The 22335-nt window shown below is 45.7% G+C and overlaps 1 protein-coding gene across 1 annotated transcript in view; it reads right to left on the bottom strand.

The window, feature by feature from the left end:
* The window catches only part of PLPP4 (phospholipid phosphatase 4), a 129265-nt gene that overhangs the window by 53385 nt on the left and 53545 nt on the right, over positions 1-22335 (bottom strand). The window contains exons 7-9 of the mRNA XM_029920510.1: positions 20364-20454; positions 15612-15675; positions 13904-14028 (exon numbers count right to left, since the gene is read on the bottom strand). Of these exons, the coding sequence (XP_029776370.1) occupies positions 13904-14028; positions 15612-15675; positions 20364-20454 (280 nt within the window). The remainder of the gene's footprint in view (positions 1-13903; positions 14029-15611; positions 15676-20363; positions 20455-22335) is intronic.

The raw sequence follows: 22335 nt of genomic DNA, 5'->3' as shown, positions 1-22335 counted from the left end.
ATGCATAGGGGCACATGTACCCCAATGTTCATAGCTGCAATGTCAACAATAACCAAAACATGGAAAGAGCCTAAATGTCCATCACCTGATGAGTGGATCAAGAAGATGTGGTATATATACACAATGGAGTACTACATGGCAATGAGAAAGAATGAAATATGGCCATTTGTAGGAAAGTGGATAGACCTTGAGGGTGTCATGCTAAGCAAAATAAGTCAGGCAGAGAAGGACAGAAACCATATGTTTGCACTCATAGGTCTAACTGGAGACCAGGAGAAACCTAATGGAGGACCAGGGGGAGGGGAAGAGGGAAAGAGAGTTGGGGAGAGAGAGGGATGCAAAACTTGAGAGACTATTGAATACTGAAAACGAACTGAGAGTTGAAGGGGAAGTGAGGCGGGGGGGAAGAGGTGGTGGTGATGGTGGAGGGCACTTATGGGGAAGAGCACTGGGTGTTGTATGTAAACCAATTTGACAATAAACTATTTTAAAAAAACAAAAATAAAAATAAAATAAAATGAAAAAAAATAAAAAGTAAAAATAAAAAAGACTTGTTAAAGTCTCTGGATGTCCTTAGAACATACAAAAAATGAACACTTCAATCCCTATCAAAAGAAAACCAGCATTCTTCACAGAGCTAGAACAAAGAATCCTAAATATTTGTATGGAACCAGAAAAGACCCCAAATAGCCAAAGCAATCCTGAAAAAGAAAACCAAAGCTTTTGAGGCATCACAATCCTGGACTTTAAGCTGTAATCATCAAGCCAGTATGGTACTGGCACAAAAACAGACACTCAGATCAACAGAACAGAACAGAGAACCCAGAAATGGACCCACACATGTATGGCCAACTAATCTTTGGCAAAGTAGGAAAGAATACACAACAGAATAAAGATAGTCTTTTCAGCAAATGGTGCTGGGAAAACTGGACAGCGACATGCAGAAAAATGAACCGGGACCACTCTCTTAGAGCATACACAAAAATAAACTCAAAAGTAGATGAAAGATCTAAATGTAAGAAAGGAAGCCATTAAAATCCTAGAGGAGAAAGCAGGCAGAAACCTCTTTGACCTCAGCCACAGCAACTTCTTACTCAACACATCTCTGGAGGCAAGGGAAAAAAAAGCAAAAATGAACTATTGGTGCCTCATCAAGATTAAAGCTTCTGCACAGTGAAGGAAACAATCAACAAAATGAAAAGGCAACTAACGGAATGGAAGAAGAATTTTGCAAATGACATATCAGGTAAAGGGTTAGTATCTAAAATCTATAAAGAACTTATCAAACTCAACACCCAAAAAACAAAGAAGAAAGAGCAAAAGACATGAATAGACAGTTTTCCAAAGAAGACATCCAGATGACTAATAGACACATGAAAAAATGCTCAATATCACTCATTATCTGGGAAATACAAATTAAAACCACAGCGAGATACCACCTCACACCTGTCAGAATGACTAACATTAACAACTCAGGAAACAACAGATGTTGGCAAGGATGCGGAGAGAGACGATATCTTTTGCACTGCTAGTGGGAATGCAAACTGGTGCAGCCACTCTGGAAAACAGTATGGAGGTTTCTCAGAAAATTAAAACTAGAACTACCCTACAACCCAGAAATTGCACAAATAGGTATTTATCCAAGGGATACTGCTGTTTCGAAGGGACACATGCACCCAATGTTTAGAGCAGCGCTATCGACAATAGCCAAAGTATGGAAATAGCCCAAATGTCCATCAACAGATGAATAAAGAAGGTATATATATATATATATATATATATATATATATATATATATATATATATATACATACACACACACACACACACACACACACTCCATTACACACACACATATATATAAAGTGGAGTATTACTCAGCAATCTTGCCATTTGCAATTACATAGATGGAACTAGAGGGTATTACGCTAACCAAAATTAGAGAAAGAGAAATCTATGACTTCACTCAGATGTGGAATTTAAGATACAAAACAGATGAACATAAGGGAAGGGAAGCAAAATAATATAAAAACAGGGAGGGAGACCATGAGAGACTCTTAAATACAAAAAGCAAACTGAGGGTTGCTGGAGGGGTTGTTGGCGGGGAGATGGGCTAACTGGGGAAGGGGCATTATGGAAGACACTTGTTGGGATGAACACTGAGTGTCAAACGTAGGGGATGAATCACTGGAATCTACTACCGAATTCATTATTGCATGACATGCTAACTAGCTTGGATGTAAACTTGAATAAATAAGTAAAATTTATTTTTAAAAAATGAAAAAAAAAGCACTAAAACTCCATAAGAAAAGTAAGAATCTGGGACATTTGAACCTGCACCCTTCCTTCCTTCCTCAACCACAACCTACTATGATGCCGCTCCATTCCAGGTGGGAGCTGCCCAGAACGCAGGGCCCCCTCTTCCTCTTCTGAGTCAAGGGCAACAGGACCCTCCTGGGAGGGGCAGGCTGTCAGCATTTCTCACCCCCCACAGAGGATCAGAGGCTACTATGGTCCCCTCCCTCTAGAGCCTAAGTCCTGGGATATGGGTGTCATTGAGAGAGAACCTTCCACTGGCCCTGGCCCCAGCTGGAAGACCTGTAATTGTCAAACAACTTTGGGAAAAATACAACAAAGATGAATAACTCAAACCACCTGCCTTCAACACCTACCAGAAAAGCTACAGTAATCAGTACAGTGTGGTTCTGGCGTCAGGACAGGCACACACATGAATGACCAGTGTACAGAGCGCAGAAACAGATCCACACTTACACAGTGTATTACTTTTCACGAAGATACCAAAGCTACTGGATAACCAATGGAAAATCTTTTCAATAAATGGTGCTCAAAAAAATGAATATCCATACAGAAGAACCTGACCTTCAAACTCTACCTTGCATGATGAACAAAAGTCAATTTGAGAAAAGCCTAAATATAAAACAAAAACCATAAAGGTCTTGAAAAAAGACATATGAAGGTATCTTCACAATTGGAGGGTGAGAAAAGATTTCTTTTTTTTTAAAGCAGTATTTTTTTTAAGTTTTTTTATTTATTTTTGAGAGACAGAGAAAGAGCATGAATGGGGAAGGAGCAGAGAGAGAGAGGGAGACACAGACTCCAAAGCAGGCTCCAGGCTCTGAGTTGGCAGCACAGAGCCTGACACGATGCTCGAATCCATGGACTGTGAGATCATGACCTGAGCCGAAGTCAGATGCTTAATCAACTGAGCCACCCAGGTGCCCCAGAGAAAAGATTTCTTAAACAGGACACAGAAAGCAACAATGACAAAAGAAAGAAACCAGCAAATCAGATTTAATCAAGATTAAATCTATTGCTTCTCAAAAGACACCATGATGAATATAAAATGGGAAGCCAGTGATGGAAGAAAATAGTCACAAGACATCTCTTTCACAAAGGCTTGTAAACAGAATAGTAGGAAGCTTCACCAACTAATCAAAAATAGACCAAACAACAACAAAAATTTAATGGCCAAAGGACTTTGTTCAGACTCTCCAGCAAGGAAGACATGTGAACAGCCAAGACGTAAATGAAAGTACATGTGGCTTCACTAGTTATCAGGGAGATGCAAATCATAAGTATAATGAGATACTACTGCACACGTGCCAACAACAGCAGAAGCCTGATGACAACCCAATGTTGGTGAAGATCAAGGAGAACCTGTAATTTGCACACACTGCCCGTGGGAATCCAAACGGGTGCAAGCGCTCTGCAAAAACATTTGGCGGTTTCTTCTCATGTTACATACATACCACGCTTCTACCCCACAATGTCCCTCACAGCGACTTAACCAAAATAAATGGCATTCTGGCACACCAGTAGCTTTATTAACAATCAGAAACACTGGAAACAATCTCTTTATCAAAGAGAGAATGGATAAATGATTCGGGGAATATCCATGACAATGAAATACAGAGAGGGAGGCAAACCATAAGAGACTCTTAAACATGAGAACAGACTAAGGGTTGACGGGGGTTGGGAGGGGATGGGTGATGGGCACTGAGGAGGGCAATTGTTGGGATGAGCACTGAGTGTCATATGTAAGGGATGAATCACCAGAATCTACTCCTGAAGCTGAGACCACAGTGTATGTTAGCTAGCCTGAGAATAACTTTTTCTTTCTAAAAAAAAAGGAATTACTGATACTCATTATACGGTATTTTAAGAAGAATTCCAAGACATTATTACAGTGAGCAAATGCTGCCAGACACAGAAAGAACCTATTGTAGGATTCCAACTATATGAAGTTCTAAAATAGACAAAATTAAACAATCTGTATAGGAACAAAAACAAGAAACCTGAATAGCTATCCTGAGGCAGTGCAGACTGACTCAGGGACATAATGAACTTTCTGGGGCTAAGAAGATACTCCATATTGTGACAGGAAGGTGGCTTACATAGTAGTGTATGTATCAGAACTTAATGGCAATGATTTACGTGTTTTGATGTAAATTTTACCTTTAAATGCCAAAATAATCTTTTAAAAAGCATCATCGGTATTGAGCAGCAGTAGGAAGTGGGCAGAGACACATACAAAGCAAGGAGGGCAGGACCTTGTACTTGGGCCATGTGTATTCATCAGATTCTGGTTTGGGTTATTCATCTCAAAGTTTTTATAATAAAAAGTTGAAAAAGAAAGAAAAAGGCATTAGTTTCATCCATAACCTTTAATCTTACTGTGGTCTTTTCTTCATAGAAACCAAATAGTGAGTTGAGGTTTTGAGGGAGAGTATTTTGTATTAATTAAAAGTATCCATTTTATTTATTTTTTAAAGAAGTTTATTTATCTTGAGAGAGAGAGAAAGAACAAGCAGGAGAGAGGCAGAGAGAGAGGAAAGAGCAAGAATCCCAAGTAGACTCTGCATTGCCACTGCAGAGCCCGATGGGGGGCTCAAACTCATGAACCATGAGATCATGACTTGAGCTGAAGTTGGACACTTAACCAACTGAGCCACCCAGGTGCCCCAAATGGTATCCATTTTAAATGCATCCTATTTGAGGGGCCCTTGGGTGGCTCAGTTGCTTAAGCATCTGACTCTTGGTTTCAGCTCAGGTCATGATCTCAGAGTTTTGTGGGTTCGACCCCTGCGTCGGGCTCCCCTGTTTAGGACTCTCTCTCTGCCTTCCTCTTTGCACCTCCCCTGCTCATGCTCTCGCTCTCTCTCTCTCTCTCTCTCTCTCAAAACAAATAAATAAACCTTAAAAAGCAATCAATCAATCAATCAATCCTATTTGGTCAAACCAGGAACTGGGAGACTGGATGGATGTCACACACGAGGGATCGATTTCTTCCACGTATTGCCCAATTACCCTAAATAGGGCTGCTCAGCCCAGACACGATGGACATTCTGGGCGAGGTAACTCTGTGTTGTGGGGCGTCCTGTGCACTGCAGGCTGTTTATCGCGGATTCAGTGGCCTCTATGGAGTAGACGCTAGCAGCCCACACCCTGATCTGTGGCAACCAGAACCTCCTCCAAGACACTGCTAACTGTCCCCCAGGGGGCAACACTGTCCAGTTGAGGACTGCCACCCAAAACATGCATCCTCACCCAGGACAGCATCACCCCCTGCTGCCAAGGGGATGAAAATGGGTTCTGGGGAGATGCAAAAGTCTTAGGTATTATCATTGCTTGTGGCCACGGTATACACACAGAGATCCAGTATACTGGCGGCATTAACATTTCACAGTAGACAGGGGTAACTGGCAGGGGGAGGAATGTCTGAGCCAAGGACGAGGGGTGATAATGAAAGATTAAGAAATGCCCTCCTATGAAGAGGTCTAGAATTCTGCTTAAAGCAATCATTCCCCTCTCCCTGCATTTGACACCCCCAGAGCAAGGCTTTCTGATCTGCAGGGGTGTTTCCGTTTGCTTGAGAATGACATGGCAAAATAACCACAGTTGCTTCCCCAAACCTCTGAGACTGTCTTTGAAGCTTGAGATAAAAGATGCTACAGATTTAGGAGAAAAACTGTAAGGGGCTCTCGCCAAATCTCATGCCATCCCTCTGCGCACTGGTCAGACTGGACGTTTTCCTTCAAGTTCTAGAAACCACACAAACTGAGATGACCTCAGAGAAATGACCACCAGGGTGTCCTGGCTAAACCAATGCCCCAAGCCATTTTATAGCATTTTTTAAAGTTTATTTATCTTGAGAGAGAGAGTAAGAGAGGGCAAGTGGAGTGGGAGCAGAGAGAGGGAGACAGAACTCCAAGCAGGCTCCGCACTGTCAGCTCAGAGCCCGGTAGAGGGCTTGAACCCACGAACTGTGAGATCGTGACCTGAGCCGAAATCAGGGCTCAGATGCCTAACTGACTGAGCCCCCAGTAGCATTTTTTTTAAGGTAGCATTTTTCAAGTTGCTCTTCTACCACATCCCATCCAGCAAAACCCCTGGATAGCAGTGACACTTGAAGATGCAAAAGGACTAATTCTTACAATTTCCTGTTTTCATTTTCCTGTTTCTTTATGCCAAAGCTTGCCTCACATTCTAAGAACCAGCTGGTTTATAACACTGAATATGCATGCTTGATGGGGTCGGAGCTGCCCACTTAGTATACAAGGGACCTTGTGACCATGTCTCAGTCTGTAGTTAAAACGCGCTTAGATTTGTTCAGCGAAAGCAAACTCCCAGGCATTCAGCCTTCAAAGACCCTTCAACAGGCGCATGCCACTCTCAAGGACTTGTCATCTGAGGAACACTGAGGCTGCGCAAGAACCTTCGAACATGGGTTACCTCTGCAGCTAAGGTATTAGAGCATTAGGTGGTTGTTTCTAGAGTTTCTATAGTGGTGTGGCATTTTAAAATGAGAGCAGAAGGAAAGAACAAGTGTGATGGCTAATGGTACATGTCATCATGGACAGGTCAGGGGACCCAGCTGGCCTGTCAATATTGGTCCAGATGTTACTGTGAAGATATGTTTAGATGTGATGGACATTTACCATCTTTAAGTCAAGGAGCCCACCCTCCGCAATGTGGCTGGGCCTCACCCAATCAGTTGAAGGCTTTAAGCAAAGACTGAGGCTTCCCAAATAAAATCCTACCTCAAGACGGCAACACGGGAATCCTGCTGGACTTTCCAGACTGTTGGTTTGCTCTGCCCATTTTTTAAAAAAATTTTTAATGTTTATTTATTTTTGAAAGAGAGAGACAGATTGCAAACAGGGGAGGGGCAGAGAGAAAGGAAGACACAGAATCTGAAGCAGGCTCCAGGCTCTGAGCTGTCAGCACAGAGCCCAACACGCAGCTCAGACTCATGAACTGTGAGATCATAACCTGAGCCGAAGTTGGACTCTTAACCAACTGAGCCACAGAGGTGCCCCTACTCTGCCCATTTTAAACTCAACACTGTGACATCATCTGCTACCTAGGCCTCCAGCCTGTGGGCTGGCCCTATATATTTCAGGCTTGCCAGACCCCCGGCCATGCTGGCCAACTCCTTAAAATAACTGCTCCACCTCTTCCTTCCTCTCCTTCTCTGCTCCTTTACACACACACACACACACACACACACACACACACACTCATGCACACTGCTGGTTGTGTTTCTCTGGAGAACTGTGACTTAATGAAAACAGGAACATACATTCTGTCTTAAACCAAGTCCTCAAGTCCACCCGGAAAGACAGTAAAAACAGGTGGCAGAGAGGATATGTCTCAGAACCTGAAGAGGCGAGTCTATGGCCTGCGGAGGGTGGTACTGACAGGAAGTCGCTTACTCACCAGCGAGAGCCTGCTAGCTCTGAAGTGGGGGCCCCAGGTACTGCGGGGGGGCGGGGAGAGGGATAGCCATGGGATGGAAACAGGGAATAGGTGGAAAGTCCTTATTAAGAGCCGTTAAAGTCTCCACCCCAACCTACAAACCAGAAAGGAGACCACCATGTCCCTGACTCTTGAAGAAGGCAGAAGGTTCAACTATTTGAGGCTCTGCACTTAGGAAAAGTAGGCAAGTAGAGCCCAGGGCTGACCAACCAGGCTGAGAACCAGGGAGTTAAGGGAATGTCTGCAAGGTCACCTGTAAGAACCCAGGCCCCTTGGCCTGGCCCCCAGGACCGCCCGCTGGGGTATACCTGGCGAGAGCCAGAGGCGCCTCCCGGGGGAATGGAATAGCTCAGAGTAAAGGCCAGAAGTTCACACTCAGGGGCAACCGGTGAAAGCCCAGCTCGCCCCCCAGGCACCTTCAGTGAAGCTTAATTAACGAGCTCTTCCCGGTCAGCTTAGCATTTCCACCTTAAACTTCAGATGTGCAATATCAGATGGCCGGACACAGGCAAAGGATTCTACGAGGTTCCAGAGAGGGAAAGAAAAACAACACCCAGGAGAGGAAATACCACAAGGCTTGTCTCAAACACACTGTAAACTAGAATCTTGTGCAGAAGTGATTTTCTACCTAGGATTCTGCACCCAGCTGAAGAATCGGATAAAGGCACTTGCAATACAAATACCTCAAAACATGCTGCTCCAATGTCCTCTGCTGGGAAATGACAGGGGCAGGTGCTCTTCCTCCCAGAGCTCTCCCTGTCCCCTGCTTGGAATTCCCAGCTCCCCAGTTCCAGAGCACAGTGGCGATGTACCTGGTGTCCGTCCTTGCCCTAAGGAAGACACGGCCACATCTGACGGTCCTGTACCCTCCCCAAGAGCGAACCCAGTACGTACAAAACAGTCAGTGCTCAATAAGAATCTGTTAAATCAGCAGCAGCCAGATATACCTTTTGAATCTTGGCTGTCGTGTAAAGAATTGTATCCCACAAGCACCAATTATCCTATAAATGCCTCCTTTAAAAAATATATTATCTAAAAATGAAACAGTGCACTGGTCTTGCTTTAGCAATGCTTTTTTTTCCCCCGCTTTGGACTTGGTTTTTAGAGCAGTTTTAGTTCACAGCAAAATTAAGAAGCTACACAGAGACTTCCCATACAGCTCCTATGCCCCACACATGCACAGTCCCCCTCACTATCAACATCCCCCATAAGTCTGTGTAAAAACTGACACGTTATCACCACCCGAAGTCCACAGTTTACATTAGGGGTCACTCCTGCTGTTGAGTTCTATGAGTTTTGACAAACGCGTAATGACATATATCCACTATTAAGTGTCATAGAGAGTAGTTTCAAGGCCCCCAAACTCCTCTGTGCTCTATTTTTGTTTATGTTTATTTTTATTTGTGAGAGAGAGTGTGATCAGGGGAGGGTCAGAGAGAGAGGAAGACACAGAATCCGAAGTCAAGCCCTAGCCTCTGAGCTAACGGTCAGCACAGAGCCCGACGCAAGGCTCGAACCCACGAACTGTGAGATCATGACCTGAGCTGAAGTCAGACACTTCACCGACTGAGCCACCTAGATGCCCCTGGGCTCTGCCTGTTTACCCCTGCCCAACCCCAGCCCTCACGGTAATGCTTTTTCATACTATTTAGAGCATAAGCAATATGTTTTCAGTTTTCTGGTCCATGTCTCCCTTGTAACTACATAACTCTGCCCTTAGAATGTGAAAACTTCCCGGGGCCCCTGGGTGGTCAGTCAGTTGACCATCTGGCTGTGGCTCAGGTCATGATCTCACAGCTCACGGGTTTGAGCCCCACATCGGGCTCTGTGCTGACAGCTCAGAGCCTGGAGCCTGCTTCAGATTCTATGTCTCCCTCTCTCTCTCTCTCTGCCTTTCCCCCCACTTGTGCTCACATGCACTCTCTCTCTTTCTCTCTCTCTCAAAAATAAACATTAAAAAATGTGAAAACCTCCACAGACAACATATGAACAAATGGGCATCTCTGTGTTCCAATAAAACTTTATTTACAAAAACAAGCAGGCACTGAATTTGGCCCACAGGCTGTTGTTTCCTGACCCCTGAACGACACTACCACTTTATTCATTCTCACCATTTTTACAAGAAAGAAGTTTCTTAATAGCTTGATGTGCCACTAATAATTTAGTGTTTTTTCTAACTTCTCTCTGAAACCTAAACCTGAAGCAATTACCCAGTCAAAAGCGGAGACTGCAATGAAAGACAATTCCCTTTTCAAAATATCGCTGCTTTAAAGCTAGCCTGCCTTTCTCTACTTTAAATCCCAAATTTCTGGTTAACTCTGGAGGAAACCCCTCGCTCGTTGAAACTGGGATCTCTGTTCTTCCCACCAGGGTGGCCCAGAGCAAGTCCCGTAAGGAGGCTGCCGTGGGACGTGCTGTTTGCCAGTCTGATCGCTTATGGTAAATGTAGAGAGAGATCTTTTATTTCCAAAAGAAACCAACGTTTGCTCTTATGTTCAAAGCAAACTAGCTCTCCTGCAGGATGATATGTGGCCATCGACCACCTTCTAGTTACTGATTATCTATAAACAGAGCAGAAGCAAACCCATGATTATCTCTAGCCTGGGAAATTCATCTCAGGAGAGCCCATGGTCCAGAGCGCCCACTCACTCCAGTGCAACCTACAAAGATGGTCTTATGGAAGGGAGAAGGAATGTGTGTCTCACAACTAGGGTCCACTAAGGTCGCTCCTCTGAGGTCCAGCACCTCCTCTGAGAGCCAAGAGTCATGCCGACTCCTAGGCTTCCTGTTAGCCACGATAAGAAATCCACAGAACAGAACGGATGGTTTTTCTAAGAGGATGTGGCACTTCCCTGTAAGGCAATCACTGACCTGTCACAACAAAGAAAGAGAGTGGATAAAAATACTATCATCAACGCCTAGACACTGGGTAGGACTCTGGGTCTGCCACGTAGTAAAAATCTGTAACATTTTAAGTAGTGTCTTAAGCAAAAGATAGTAACAGCCTCTGTCAAAAAGCCTGTCTCCCACAGATGTGACATCGGCCATGCATTTGACAGGGCACCTGGCGGGCAGCCCTGTCGGAAAATGCATCTGAGAAGGAAGGTGTGCTTCTAAAATGAACACTTCTGTGGGGCCTGCCTCTACTCTCCAGGACCAGCAGTCTTCTGGGTTGAGTTATTCACCCCCAGAGCTATTTCCTTCCCAAGGTCAAATGAAACACAGGATACGAAAGTGTGCCGCTGTCCTCAGTCAACCATTTGAAAGCTAGGGTTAAGGTTTTCCCCCAAGGGTTCAATTCTTTCTGCCTTGGAAGCCCCTTAAAGCTCAGCACCAAGTTTTTGGGGGAACAGAACATACCCCCAAACAACAGAGAACTCGAGTGATGCTACAGGGATGGAGGCAGAGCGTGGAAGGGGGCCAAGTCCAGGGGTGTGTGGCTCCGGGCCCTCTACACAGTGCTGGCATCGGAATGCCTGATGCCAAGCAGATGGTAACCGTGTGGCGGGGCACTCCTCCGCAGGCACCACAAGTCTTCCGAAACGGACACTCACTTAAAACGAGATTTCAGAGGGGGCACCTGGTGGCTCAGTTGTTTAAACATCTGACTTCAGCTCAGGTCATGATCTCACAGTCTGTGAGTTTGAGCCCCGCGTCGGGCTCTGTGCTGACAGCTTGGAGCCTGGAGCCTGCTTCCGATTCTGTGTGTGTCTCTCTCTGCCCCTCCCCAACTCATGCACATGCTCAGTCAGTCTCTCTCTCTCTCTCTCTCTCTCTCTCTCTCTCTCTCAAAAATAGATAAACAAACTCAGAGGGGAAGTGATTCCAAATGAATGTTTTGCCCCAAGTAGCCTCAGAGAAACTCGGCTCTCCACCTTCAAGCACCGCAGGGCCCTCGCTATGGGTGTCCACAGGATGGGCAGTCAGTAAGCATTTTCTCTCGACCTCCTCTGAGACTCTAGAGCCAACCCCCTTCCGTGGACTGGTAAGTGTTCAGTCTAAGCCTCTGTGTTCTTTTCCCAGGGCTGCCGTTACCAAGGACCACCAGCCTGATGGCTAACAATGATAACAATGTTTTCTCTCACGTTCTAGAGCCCAGAAGTCTGACACCAAGGTGCAGCCGGGTCACATTCCCCATGAAGGCTCCAGGAGATGAGCGGACTCCCCGGCCTTCTCCAGCATCTGGTGGCTCCTGGTGGCTCGCTGCGTCATTCTGATCTCTGCCCCGTCTTCACGTGGCCTTCACACCTTGTGTCTCAAATATTCCGCTTTCTCTCATGGGGACATCTATCATTGGACTTAGGGCCATCCTAAATCCAGGATGAGCCCATCTCCTGATCCTTAATTTAATTACCGCTGCAAAGGCTTTTCCAAGTAAGGTCATGGTCACAGGTTGTGTGGGCCAGGACTTGGACGTATCTTCTGGGGAAACATTATTCCACCCACCATAGTGTCCAACAAACCAGACGAGATCATGAGTTATTTATTTAAATGGACATGGAGGGTGCCTGGGTGGCTCAGTCAGTGAAGCATCTGACTTCAGCTCAGATCATGATCTCACGGTTCTTGAGTTCGAGTTTTCCATTGGGTAAGCTCGAGCCCTACTTTGGGTGAGCCCCACTTCTCTCTCTCTCCCTCTCTGCCTCTCTGTCCCTTGCTCATGTACACCAAAAAGTATATAAATAAATACAAACATACATACATATACACATCTTCATTGTATTGAAACACTGAAAGCCCTGAGCCACTATGGAGTCAGAGGCTGGCAGGAAGGTCAGCTAAGCGCCCGTGGGCAAGTTACTGAGCCTGTCTGAGCTGCACTGTCCTTATGCATAAAATGAGGATAACTTGGCTTGGTGGGGGGTGGGGGGACACTGGAGGTCATCAGTAAATCAGAGTGTCTGGCACCCCAATATCTTATGGACAGGACTCTCCTCTCTAAGGGCTCTGAGCAAACTGTCCACAAGCACCTCAAGATAGTTACTCCTTGACTCACCCACTGTCAGGGAGAAGTACTCAGTCCTAAGTACTTAGAAAAGAAACAGGAAAGATTAAGGTAACATGCCTGCCAAAGGCAAGTAACGTCAGACTTGTAAGGAATCAAAGACTCTGGGTCACATGAGCGGCCTCTCTAAAGTGGTGGCCTTTGGCCACGGTGCTTCTCCAGAGATCCCAGGATCACCAACCACCATACAGCATGCCACTGCCGCTGGACTCCCCAGGGCACGAGCTGTGTCTTCTCATGTGTCCCCCACACCTGGCACAGTGCCCGGCACTCAGTCTTTCCATAAACATCGCCGGAATGAGCCCGGACACTCTGGAACCTCAGCTCCAGCTACAAATAGTCATATGAGTAAGTACCTTTGACTTAACAGACGTACGAAGCACTTGGCATATACGTTAAATGGATTCAATAAGATCATGCACCCACAAGTTTTGTCATCATGCCTGCTCCAGAAATGTCAGCAATCATTGTGCCTTATTTTAACCTTCCCTCTGACCAATCACAGAAGCATCATCATCCCCATTTTCACAGCGGGAACTGAGGCAGGGGAGGGTAAGTTACAGAGCTAATACCTGACCGACCCAGTGTTTGTCACACTTCAAAGACCTGTGTTCTCTGCACTGCACCCCCCTGCACCTGATTCGTATTATTTAGTGTTGGCATTAAGGCTGGTCCCAGCTTGCATATCTATAACCTGACTATATGTTGGGGTGTGTGTGTGTATTTGTACATGTATGTGTGTGTGCTATATATCAGGACACACACAATACCATCATGGAACGAATAAGCTCTGGAGAACACGGAGTTGAAAAGCCTAAGGGTCCCAGGGAACATGATAAATTCCCTTGTGCTGTCAGGCTCCTGAATCATACTGCCGAAGGGTAAAGTGTCACATGTCACACTCCACTGAGCTCACAAAAACAACACACACAATGGCTTGTGAACACAAGAGGCTTCTAACTTCCTGGAAAATTCTTGTTTCTAAGCCTGCGGGGAAGAAGAATGAACTGTGCTCAACATTCATGTCCCAGCACTTTTCCTCTCGACCGAAACTCCCAAGGCGAGTGGTCAGGAAACACGACCGGAATTCAAGCCGAGTCCCAGCCACTGTGAACTTACAGGAGGAATGGATGCTGGGGAAGCTTTTGCGGCCCTCGGACACCAGATCCGGGTCCCCCGTGCAGTGCATTTCTGAGTTCATCACTCCATCTGGAAAGCAGCGGTAAAAGAAATCGGGGCGAGGTCTACAAAAGACACCATGGACATTTTCAATATAAAATGCTGCCATCGCAAATGAACCCCAAGCTGACCCTCCCCCTACTCCCTGCTGCCCCCAGTTCCTCCTGCACCAACACCAGAGCCCCTGTGGACCACTCCAGACATGGCTGTCTGGGAGAAGCTCAGGCTTCAGGGTCAGAAAGCTCTGAGTTGGAACTTCTGCTCAGCCACTTACTGGTTTTCTGACCTTGGGAAGGCTGTGTAGCCTCTCCCAGCCTCAGTTTCCACATCTGTAAAAGGGGAGATCAAAACTCATGCAAGGGTGAGGTCATAAGGCTTGAGGAGATGACAAGATAGGAGGCACCTAAGCACAGCGCCAGAGAAATCAAAGGTAGTGCCGGCCTCCACTGACAGCTCCCATTCAGAGGCTGTTTCTAGGACCGCAGACTCCAGGCTCCACACGTCACTATGTCTTGAATTTGGATGGCAAATCGCCCCTCGTCAAATAGCAGACCTCGCCTAGCCTCATTGAGAGGGAGGACCTGAAAGCTCAGCTCCATGATGCAGAGCTCGCGGCCATCCAGGCTGGCCCCTCTGGCCCAGGTCAAGGGAGGCAGACCTCACAGGAAGTGGGCGGAAGGTGGCCCCCTGAGGTCAAGCCACCTGCTGCAGACACAGCTAGCACTTACTGAGCCCTCGGGGGGACCACACACAGCTGAGCACTGCATGAGCATCATGTCATATGACTCTCAGGCCAACCCAGGACTGCCTTCATCTTGCGGGTGAAAGAGGAAGGTTTAGAAAGATCACACTCCTGCCCAAGGTCATATATAACCAGTAAGTGGCAAAAGCAAGCCTGAGCCCCAGCACCTAGATTCTTGCCCCAACACACTTCACCCCATGTTTTCTGTCTTCCTCAGGTGAGGACTCTCACACAGATGGGTGATGGCCCATCACTTCCCATTATTTCAACTAATATTTACTTATGGGCAAGGTTTTGCTAGAGCTATAAACACAATATTGTTTGGCCCTTTTCTGCACATATTGAGTCACACTGACTCCTGGTCTTCCCGGCTTCCTGGCTCTTGGATCTAGGCCCAATAATAGTCTATCAGTATCTATAACCTATCAGTAATCAGTCTCAATAATTTATCAGAGCTGCTGGTATACTCTCCCCTACTTGGCCAGTGTGTCTCCAAGGGTAGTTGTTCACCTACTGAACCAGAACCTTAGAGCAGACAAGGCCTGGGAACCAGCACTTCACTGGAGCCTCAGACCCAATCACAGAAGGTTGGTAGAACAGAGCAGCCCCAGGTCATGCACGACCCAATTTGTACCCACCCTTGCTACCTGGCCAGCACCCCCACCAGGTAGATCATCAGTCAATGCTGAGGTTCTGAGTGGGGAGTTGTCCAAGGCCAACAGCTAGTTAAGACTGAAGTCAGGCCTCAAAGTCAGGTCTTTTGACCGTTCATCTCTATGGAGACTAGCGCACTTCCGGAGCACTTGAGAGAGAGGCAAGATAAATGGAGAAGAGGAATCACTTCCCATATGCCCATCCCCAGATGACCCTGAGGGTCTAAGCCATTTGTTTCTTTTTGGAACTTACCTTCCCACTATTAACTTAATCGTGTTTGTGCAGACTCCATTCAAAGCAAGAGCCAAGGACACCGCTACAAAACAAAACCAACAGACAGAAAAATAACGAGCTGGTTCTCAAATCACAATCATCATCATCACCACCACACTGTTACATGATCATACTATCCAATTTATGACCATAGAAATAGGAACCAAGACTTCAAAAAAAACAGAGGGAAGTCTGCATGGCTAGAGTAAAATATAATTAAGACTTTGGAGAGTGACTCATCAAATGCCAAGCCCCTATGACATGAAATTTCTCTCTCCTCCCTGACTTTTTAATATTTTTAATATTGGAAAGGAACACATCCATTATGTTCTGGCCTGATATGAACAGATTTAATACGGCAGCATGTAGAATTTCTTTTAGTGGTAGCAAGAACTAACATTTTTCTTTCTTTCTGGCAATCTTCTCAAACATAATTCTGATCACAGCCTCTGCTGGAATCCTCCTTTGGAGCAGGACAGTCCCACTTGGCGCTTATTCCTCTGTTGGCTCGTCACCTGCCGACAGCTTTCGTTCGTTATCAAACAAATCACTTTCTGAGAAGGGAAACAGTCCCGTCAACTGAGTTTTGAGAAGGTTTGCCCAGGTGGTGCTTTTTTGCCATTGAAGGCAGCAGGAACTTCTGGAATATGTTATTTAAAAACATATAGCCTGGAAATGTTCTCTAAGTGGCTTGGAAGGATTTTGCTGCCGCAAGTACAGATCATCCAAAGGGAAAGAGCAAACTCTGCAAGGACCTCACAGGTCTCTCCTATGTTCATCAAGACCACACAAAAGCCAAGTCAACAGAACAAAAGCATAAGCAATAAAAACCTATTGATGACCCCATTCCATTGTTTTGCTGCATAATAAAACCTATGAGCGACCATTTCCCTTTGGCAAATATTAACTGCTAAATAGTAGCTGAGATTTATGTAAGAAAATAGCAATGGCAGGACATTTCCAGGAAGGAGCTGTCTAGAGCAGTTCATAGTCATCAAGGGAGACAAATGTTTTCTACAAGCAGAAAGTACTATGGAATGGCCAACACAGTCACTGAGGGCACTGGCCACAGAGACGGATACAAAACCGATCTGCTTTTAACAAGTCATGGGAAGCGGAGAGAACAGGAGGGACCAGTTCAAATGAATACCTTTGTCGAAGGGAAATGAATCACCTAAGTGCGAGACATGCAACAATGGGCCGTACATGAGTGTGGCAGCAAAGGCTGGATGCTCCCCAGGGTGGAGAGCGGAGCAAGAGTCACAGCGCCGCACCACCGTGAACACATGAAGCAGGCAACTGGGATGTATAAACTGGAACCGAGCATGGGGGAATTCAGAGAGATCTTGCTGATTACATCCTGCACACACAAACCCTTCTTTCTGAAATGCTGGCTTCCCCCCTCTCTTGCCACCTCTGAACACTGCAGAGAGGTCTCCTTTGCAGAGAGGAGGGAAAATGTCCTGAGCTGTCTTCATGGATGTATTCTCCCCAGAGCCGTGACAATGACAGGCTGTGAGAGCACCCTGCAGGACTGGGGTCTCGTCCTGCTAGAGCTGGTTCAGCCCACTCACGGCTGTGTTTTCCCAGCTGGGTCAGGGCTCCTTCTCATCCTGGCCCTAGCCTGGCCTCCGCACAGAGGAGGTCTCTAGAAACAAACATCGCTAGCCAACCTTCCAATGTCCTTAGGGAATGTCAGAGTCTGCTACATGGATCCAGAACACCATGCATGTCCCCAGCCTCAGCGCAGGCTGGGCTTATTGTAACACAGGGCAGTTCTTTGAAAAGTTTCAAGTAGCTGAGCTGGAAAATGTGTCGATGTGATATAACCACCAACAGTGGGCAACTTCACTCTCTGATCCTAAAGCCTGAAGGAGAGAGAAAACAGTGGGGCTCCCAAGTGATGATATTTAGGGTGAAAGGCATCTCAGCATTCTGGAAGTCAACAGAACTGATTCTTTTCATCTGAAAGGTACAATCCCTAGGGGACCAATGTGGGCGCCTGTCACTGATACCAGAGGGGAGGCTGGGCCCAGGTCAGATGTGTGCGAGGCTGGCTGAGAGGGAAATGAATGGCCCCAATCAGGGATGCTTGTAGATTACCAAGAACCCAGTGGGTCTGTTTCATAAGGACTATGTTTACAATATCCCACAGCACTGTGGGTTTGAGAGAATACACAAACAAAACCGAAGATAAACCAGACCATGCCCGATAAAGAAATTCAAAGGCAAGTATCCTGTGCATTAGCCTGCAAGTGGCCTGTATTGAGAACACTACTACTTATATGTATCCCAGAGGATTAGAGGGCTTTTGCTGTTAGTTTAGTTTTTGAGAATTCATTGCTGCAGTATTTCCATTCTGTTATACCCATCAGCTATTCTGCAGTCAAACTACTAAAAGCCGGTGCAGCATGGGGGCAAGCTTCACCCGTATGTTCCACAGCACATGCACAAAGGTGGCCACTGTGGACATGCAGATAAAGGGAGGACTTGAGATTCAGGTCTGCCAAAGAAGGGACCTGAACACTAAACCACTCTCACTGAGAGTCCTGAACTCCTGGTAACATTGGAAACACTACACCTGATATTCTGTAGTTGGGTTTTAAAGAGCACTTCCCCCACTCCCTACTTCCAAAGCTTCCTAAAAGAAGTTATTTAAGAAAAAAAAACTGTATACAAGAGGAGGCTCTTTATCATTTTTACAGGGCAAGCTCTCATTTATTTAGGCAAACAGAACATCCAATAACTCTACCTTCCCTGTTAACATATAGGAAGCAGGATATGGTGTGCAATTTTGAAACGTCACTCCAAGAGAGATTTAGCAGAAAATGAAAAGGTCTAGAGAAGTAACTTACTGCCCTAACAACACACAACTCCAAAAGCTGGCAGTAGATTATAACCATAACCATGAACGACAGCTCTTACCCACAGTCATATTACCTTGGGACGTGATTCCAGGGGAGCAACTAGAATAAAAAGTAAAGCAAAGGACTGCCAGGTCAGCTGAGAGGACTCCCAGTAGGACGTTCCAGGGACCACAAGGATATTTGTCCAAACACTGCCCTGGCTGCTCCACCCACGTGTGGAGGGCACTATGCCCTCCTTGGGAAAACTGACCTTTCTGCCAGTTTCTGACTGAGGGGACTGAGACCATGTGACCACCAAATCCCCAAACCACAGATAAGCAGCCTGGGTAAACACCTGACCTGAGAATGGACACCTACAGGCTGATCAGAGACTCATGACTTTCAAGTCCGGGTGTGAAAAATGAGTTGAGCCAGAGGCTCTGCCTAGGATGTCTGGTCCATTAGATGAAGAGGTCCTTGGAGGTGGGCAATGAAGCTGACAGTCCTCCAGGTATGGGATGGGAGCACCTACTGCTGCAAGCTCGAACCTCACAGAAACCAAAGGTGTGGGGCAGTGGAAACAATGGCCGCCTTGGCAGATCAGGCAGAATGTCAGAGAAGGGAAGGCACGTTACAGAAAGGAGCATGTCTATACCCCCACCCTGATGGCCCGGCCCCCTATTCTAATCCCTGCAGTGCTCCTCTGTCCTTCCCCCCCTTTTCTTGGCTATCTGTGAGATTGCTGATACAGCCCTGCAACTAAACCCCTAATTTATATGAGCTAATTGGAGAGAGATTCTGTTCTGTTCAATTAGAGCCTAACCAAAGCCCGGTTATGTAAGAAATGTTCCCTGTCCCACTTTGGAGCACAAAGCCCCTTAACTGGTCTGCGTACCTAAGATCTTACCCTGACCCTCATTCTTGTACCAAGACAAGAGAAGACCATGTTTTGCTACATTTTCATTTCCTCAAAGCCCAATAATTTACAAACATACCCTCAGAGGGGTAATATCTCATTTTTTCAGATATATTATCTAAATGAATGGTGAAGTGCATACAACACATCAAAAACACAGTTTGTGAAAGAGTTTGGGTAGCTTTTGAGGTCTCAAAAAAGAAAAATAATTCAGTTTTCCTAATGATCAAAAAGCTGAAAACCTGGCTATTGGGTAGTTTACTTTGGTTACTCAACAAGGCAATTACCTTTGCTTTCTCTTAATACTGTCATTTACTCAGTCATTTAACTAATATGCATGTCATAAAAATGGATTTAATCTTTAAAGTGTCCAACTTGCATCACATGCAGATACAGCTTAGCTTGGGGAGAGTTTGTTATAATGGTCTCATAATTGATGGCAAAGACTACAACACTCTTCATACAATAAAAATTGCTTCACTGCAAAAATGTCCCCAAAAAGATGAGTCATAGAGTTTGTTTCCAATTTCTATTATATTCTACATCTGCTTTTGCCCATTTGTGCCTCTAGCCAATGGTGATTGGTCAAGAAATCTGTATCCGATTCCTGAATTGCCTGTAATTTATCAGTGACAAATACGGGATTGGGCAGTCAACAGTGACAGTTTCAGATGATCTTTGCCTTACCGCTAAGAGCTACCCTGCTCACGGGCATATGCAGATCTGGGATGTATAGATGGACATTCACATTCAGCACCATGGACAGCAGCAAGGCTGTGGCTGAAGGCGAGGCGCTTACTTTCTGTGCATGAGCTCCTCTTAGGGCTAAAAGTTTACCTTCTCTTGTTCCTCCCAAGCTTAATTTGACCAAAAGAAAAATCAGCTGGGTGTAACAGAGGTTTTTTTCAAATCTACTGATCTAATTAAGTTCAGCCCCATCCCCTAGAGCAAGAACTGTGAATACTCTACCTAAGAAGGCTTCCTTAATTTCAGTCTTGTCTGTTCGCCGGATAATTTTCACCACACAAATAACAGCCAGGGGTGTGAGGAAAGAAATTGCCTGGAAAAAAAACAACAAATAATCCCTTATGAGGACGGCAGTTTGCTATCAGAGGGCTGATTGATAATTACTTCAAGTTAGTTTCATTTAGACTCACTAGTTGAATGATATTACTGAACTCCTGACCTCAAAGAAGGAGGATTTATATCTATACTTAGAGACTCTGAAGACTTAAAAAAAACTGAAGGTCTGATTGTGGGTTATAATTGATTTGTAATTGCTGGGAGCCACGTTTAAAGTGGTGGCTTTTTCCACAGAAAAGAATAGCCTATAATCATGATAACTCATCTCTGCCAAGACCCCCCCCATCCTCCCTGCAGAAGGGTGAAACAACCCTGGCCTCCCCTCCCCAGCTCCCTGGCAACACACAAGCATGTTAGACTTGTTTAGAGTCAATCAATTCACTTTCTCTGGTGTTCTTTGGTTGAATTTCCTTTCCTCTGCAAAGCAGCTTAATCCTTTTGCTTGCCATCTCTCTTCCTTCCTTCCATTCCCTCCCCTCCCTTGGCCCAAAGCACATAAAAGTGCAATAAGTGTTTAATGAATCAAGCCGGTGGGATTCAGATGCAAGCGACATTCATTACAGAACGCTGTATGAGGCAGGAACTATGTTTGGGTAGCATCAGGTACCGGCGTCTCTTAAATTCTCATGACGACTCTGAGACTATCTTTGCCGGGCTTGGGGACTAAATGATGTGCCCAAGGACACAGAGCTGGTGAATAGCAAGGCCAGGCTTTGGAGACCAGTTTTTCTGCCTATCTACTCTTTATTCAGCATTCTACAATTAGTGCATTGTTTTCAACATTCCAACAACCAAGAAAACAGTATTTAATTTACTTCCTTATTGATTATAACATCTCAGGATAACAAAGTCAGAAGGTACTAATTATCTCAAAAATTCACAACTGGCCTAATAGACAGTGGTGGGAAGGGTGGGGTACGGTGACTGTGGGCCAGGAGTGTTCACACCTTTGGAAATCTCCAACTGTACTCTAATGCAATGCCACTTTTTGGAAAGGGGCTTTCGAATAGGGATAGGCTTGGCTCAAAGACACATTTCTTTTATAAAAACAATTCACTCAAAAGAACACAGCCTTTCAAAATGACGAGATGCTCTACACTCTTGCTACCTCTAGATTGCAAGGGCTCAGCACACCCTGGGGTCTCCTCTCTGGGAACTGTCTTCAGAGGCAGCTCATGAGACATGGGAAACCCACCCCCTCGCCGGCTTGTTTCTTTCCCACTACAATGACAGTAACTAGCTACATAAGCCTCCTTATCAGCTGTGGTCCCAGATGACGTAGCTGTTTAGACACCAATTCAGCAGAATCCTATCACCGTGGAGGTATTCAGAAGAATGTGGCACAGGTCTAAGGGCAGCTGTATGAAAGGAGATTCAGAACTAAAGCAGAGAAGCAGATTTCCCCAAGGGCGCCTGGGAAAGGCAATACTCACTTGTGTGTTAACAGTCCCAGCAATGTCTGTGGAAGTTCCCAGGGGCACCTGGGCGGCTCTCACACTTGACTAACAGTCGGGTTCATTACAATGCTGAGTCCCTCAAGTACCCTTAGAGGACACACCTGGGGACCTACATTTTGTACCACGTGTCTCACATGATACCGATGCTGGTGACTGAGCACCACCGGGTCAGAGTTCTGACTCACACATTTAGTGTTTCAAGAGTGAGGAAGGACGCCCCTGCTTACTTAATTCCAAAGTTATGGTCAAGGTTCAAGAAGTTGTTAGTTCCCTGTTTCCTCTCACATCAGACGTGCAGACCAGGCCACACACTCCCCAAAAAGGAAAAGCAGCTTACTCAACAGTGACTCCACTGATAGTCAAACCTTAGCTATGGGAACAAGGCAGGACTGAGGAAAACA

The sequence above is a fragment of the Suricata suricatta genome, chromosome 2, assembly GCF_006229205.1.
Source record: "Suricata suricatta isolate VVHF042 chromosome 2, meerkat_22Aug2017_6uvM2_HiC, whole genome shotgun sequence".
NCBI classification, from domain to species: domain Eukaryota; kingdom Metazoa; phylum Chordata; class Mammalia; order Carnivora; family Herpestidae; genus Suricata; species Suricata suricatta.
Note: the sequence above shows the minus strand (reverse complement) of the source record. Positions and strands in the feature narration are given on the sequence as shown.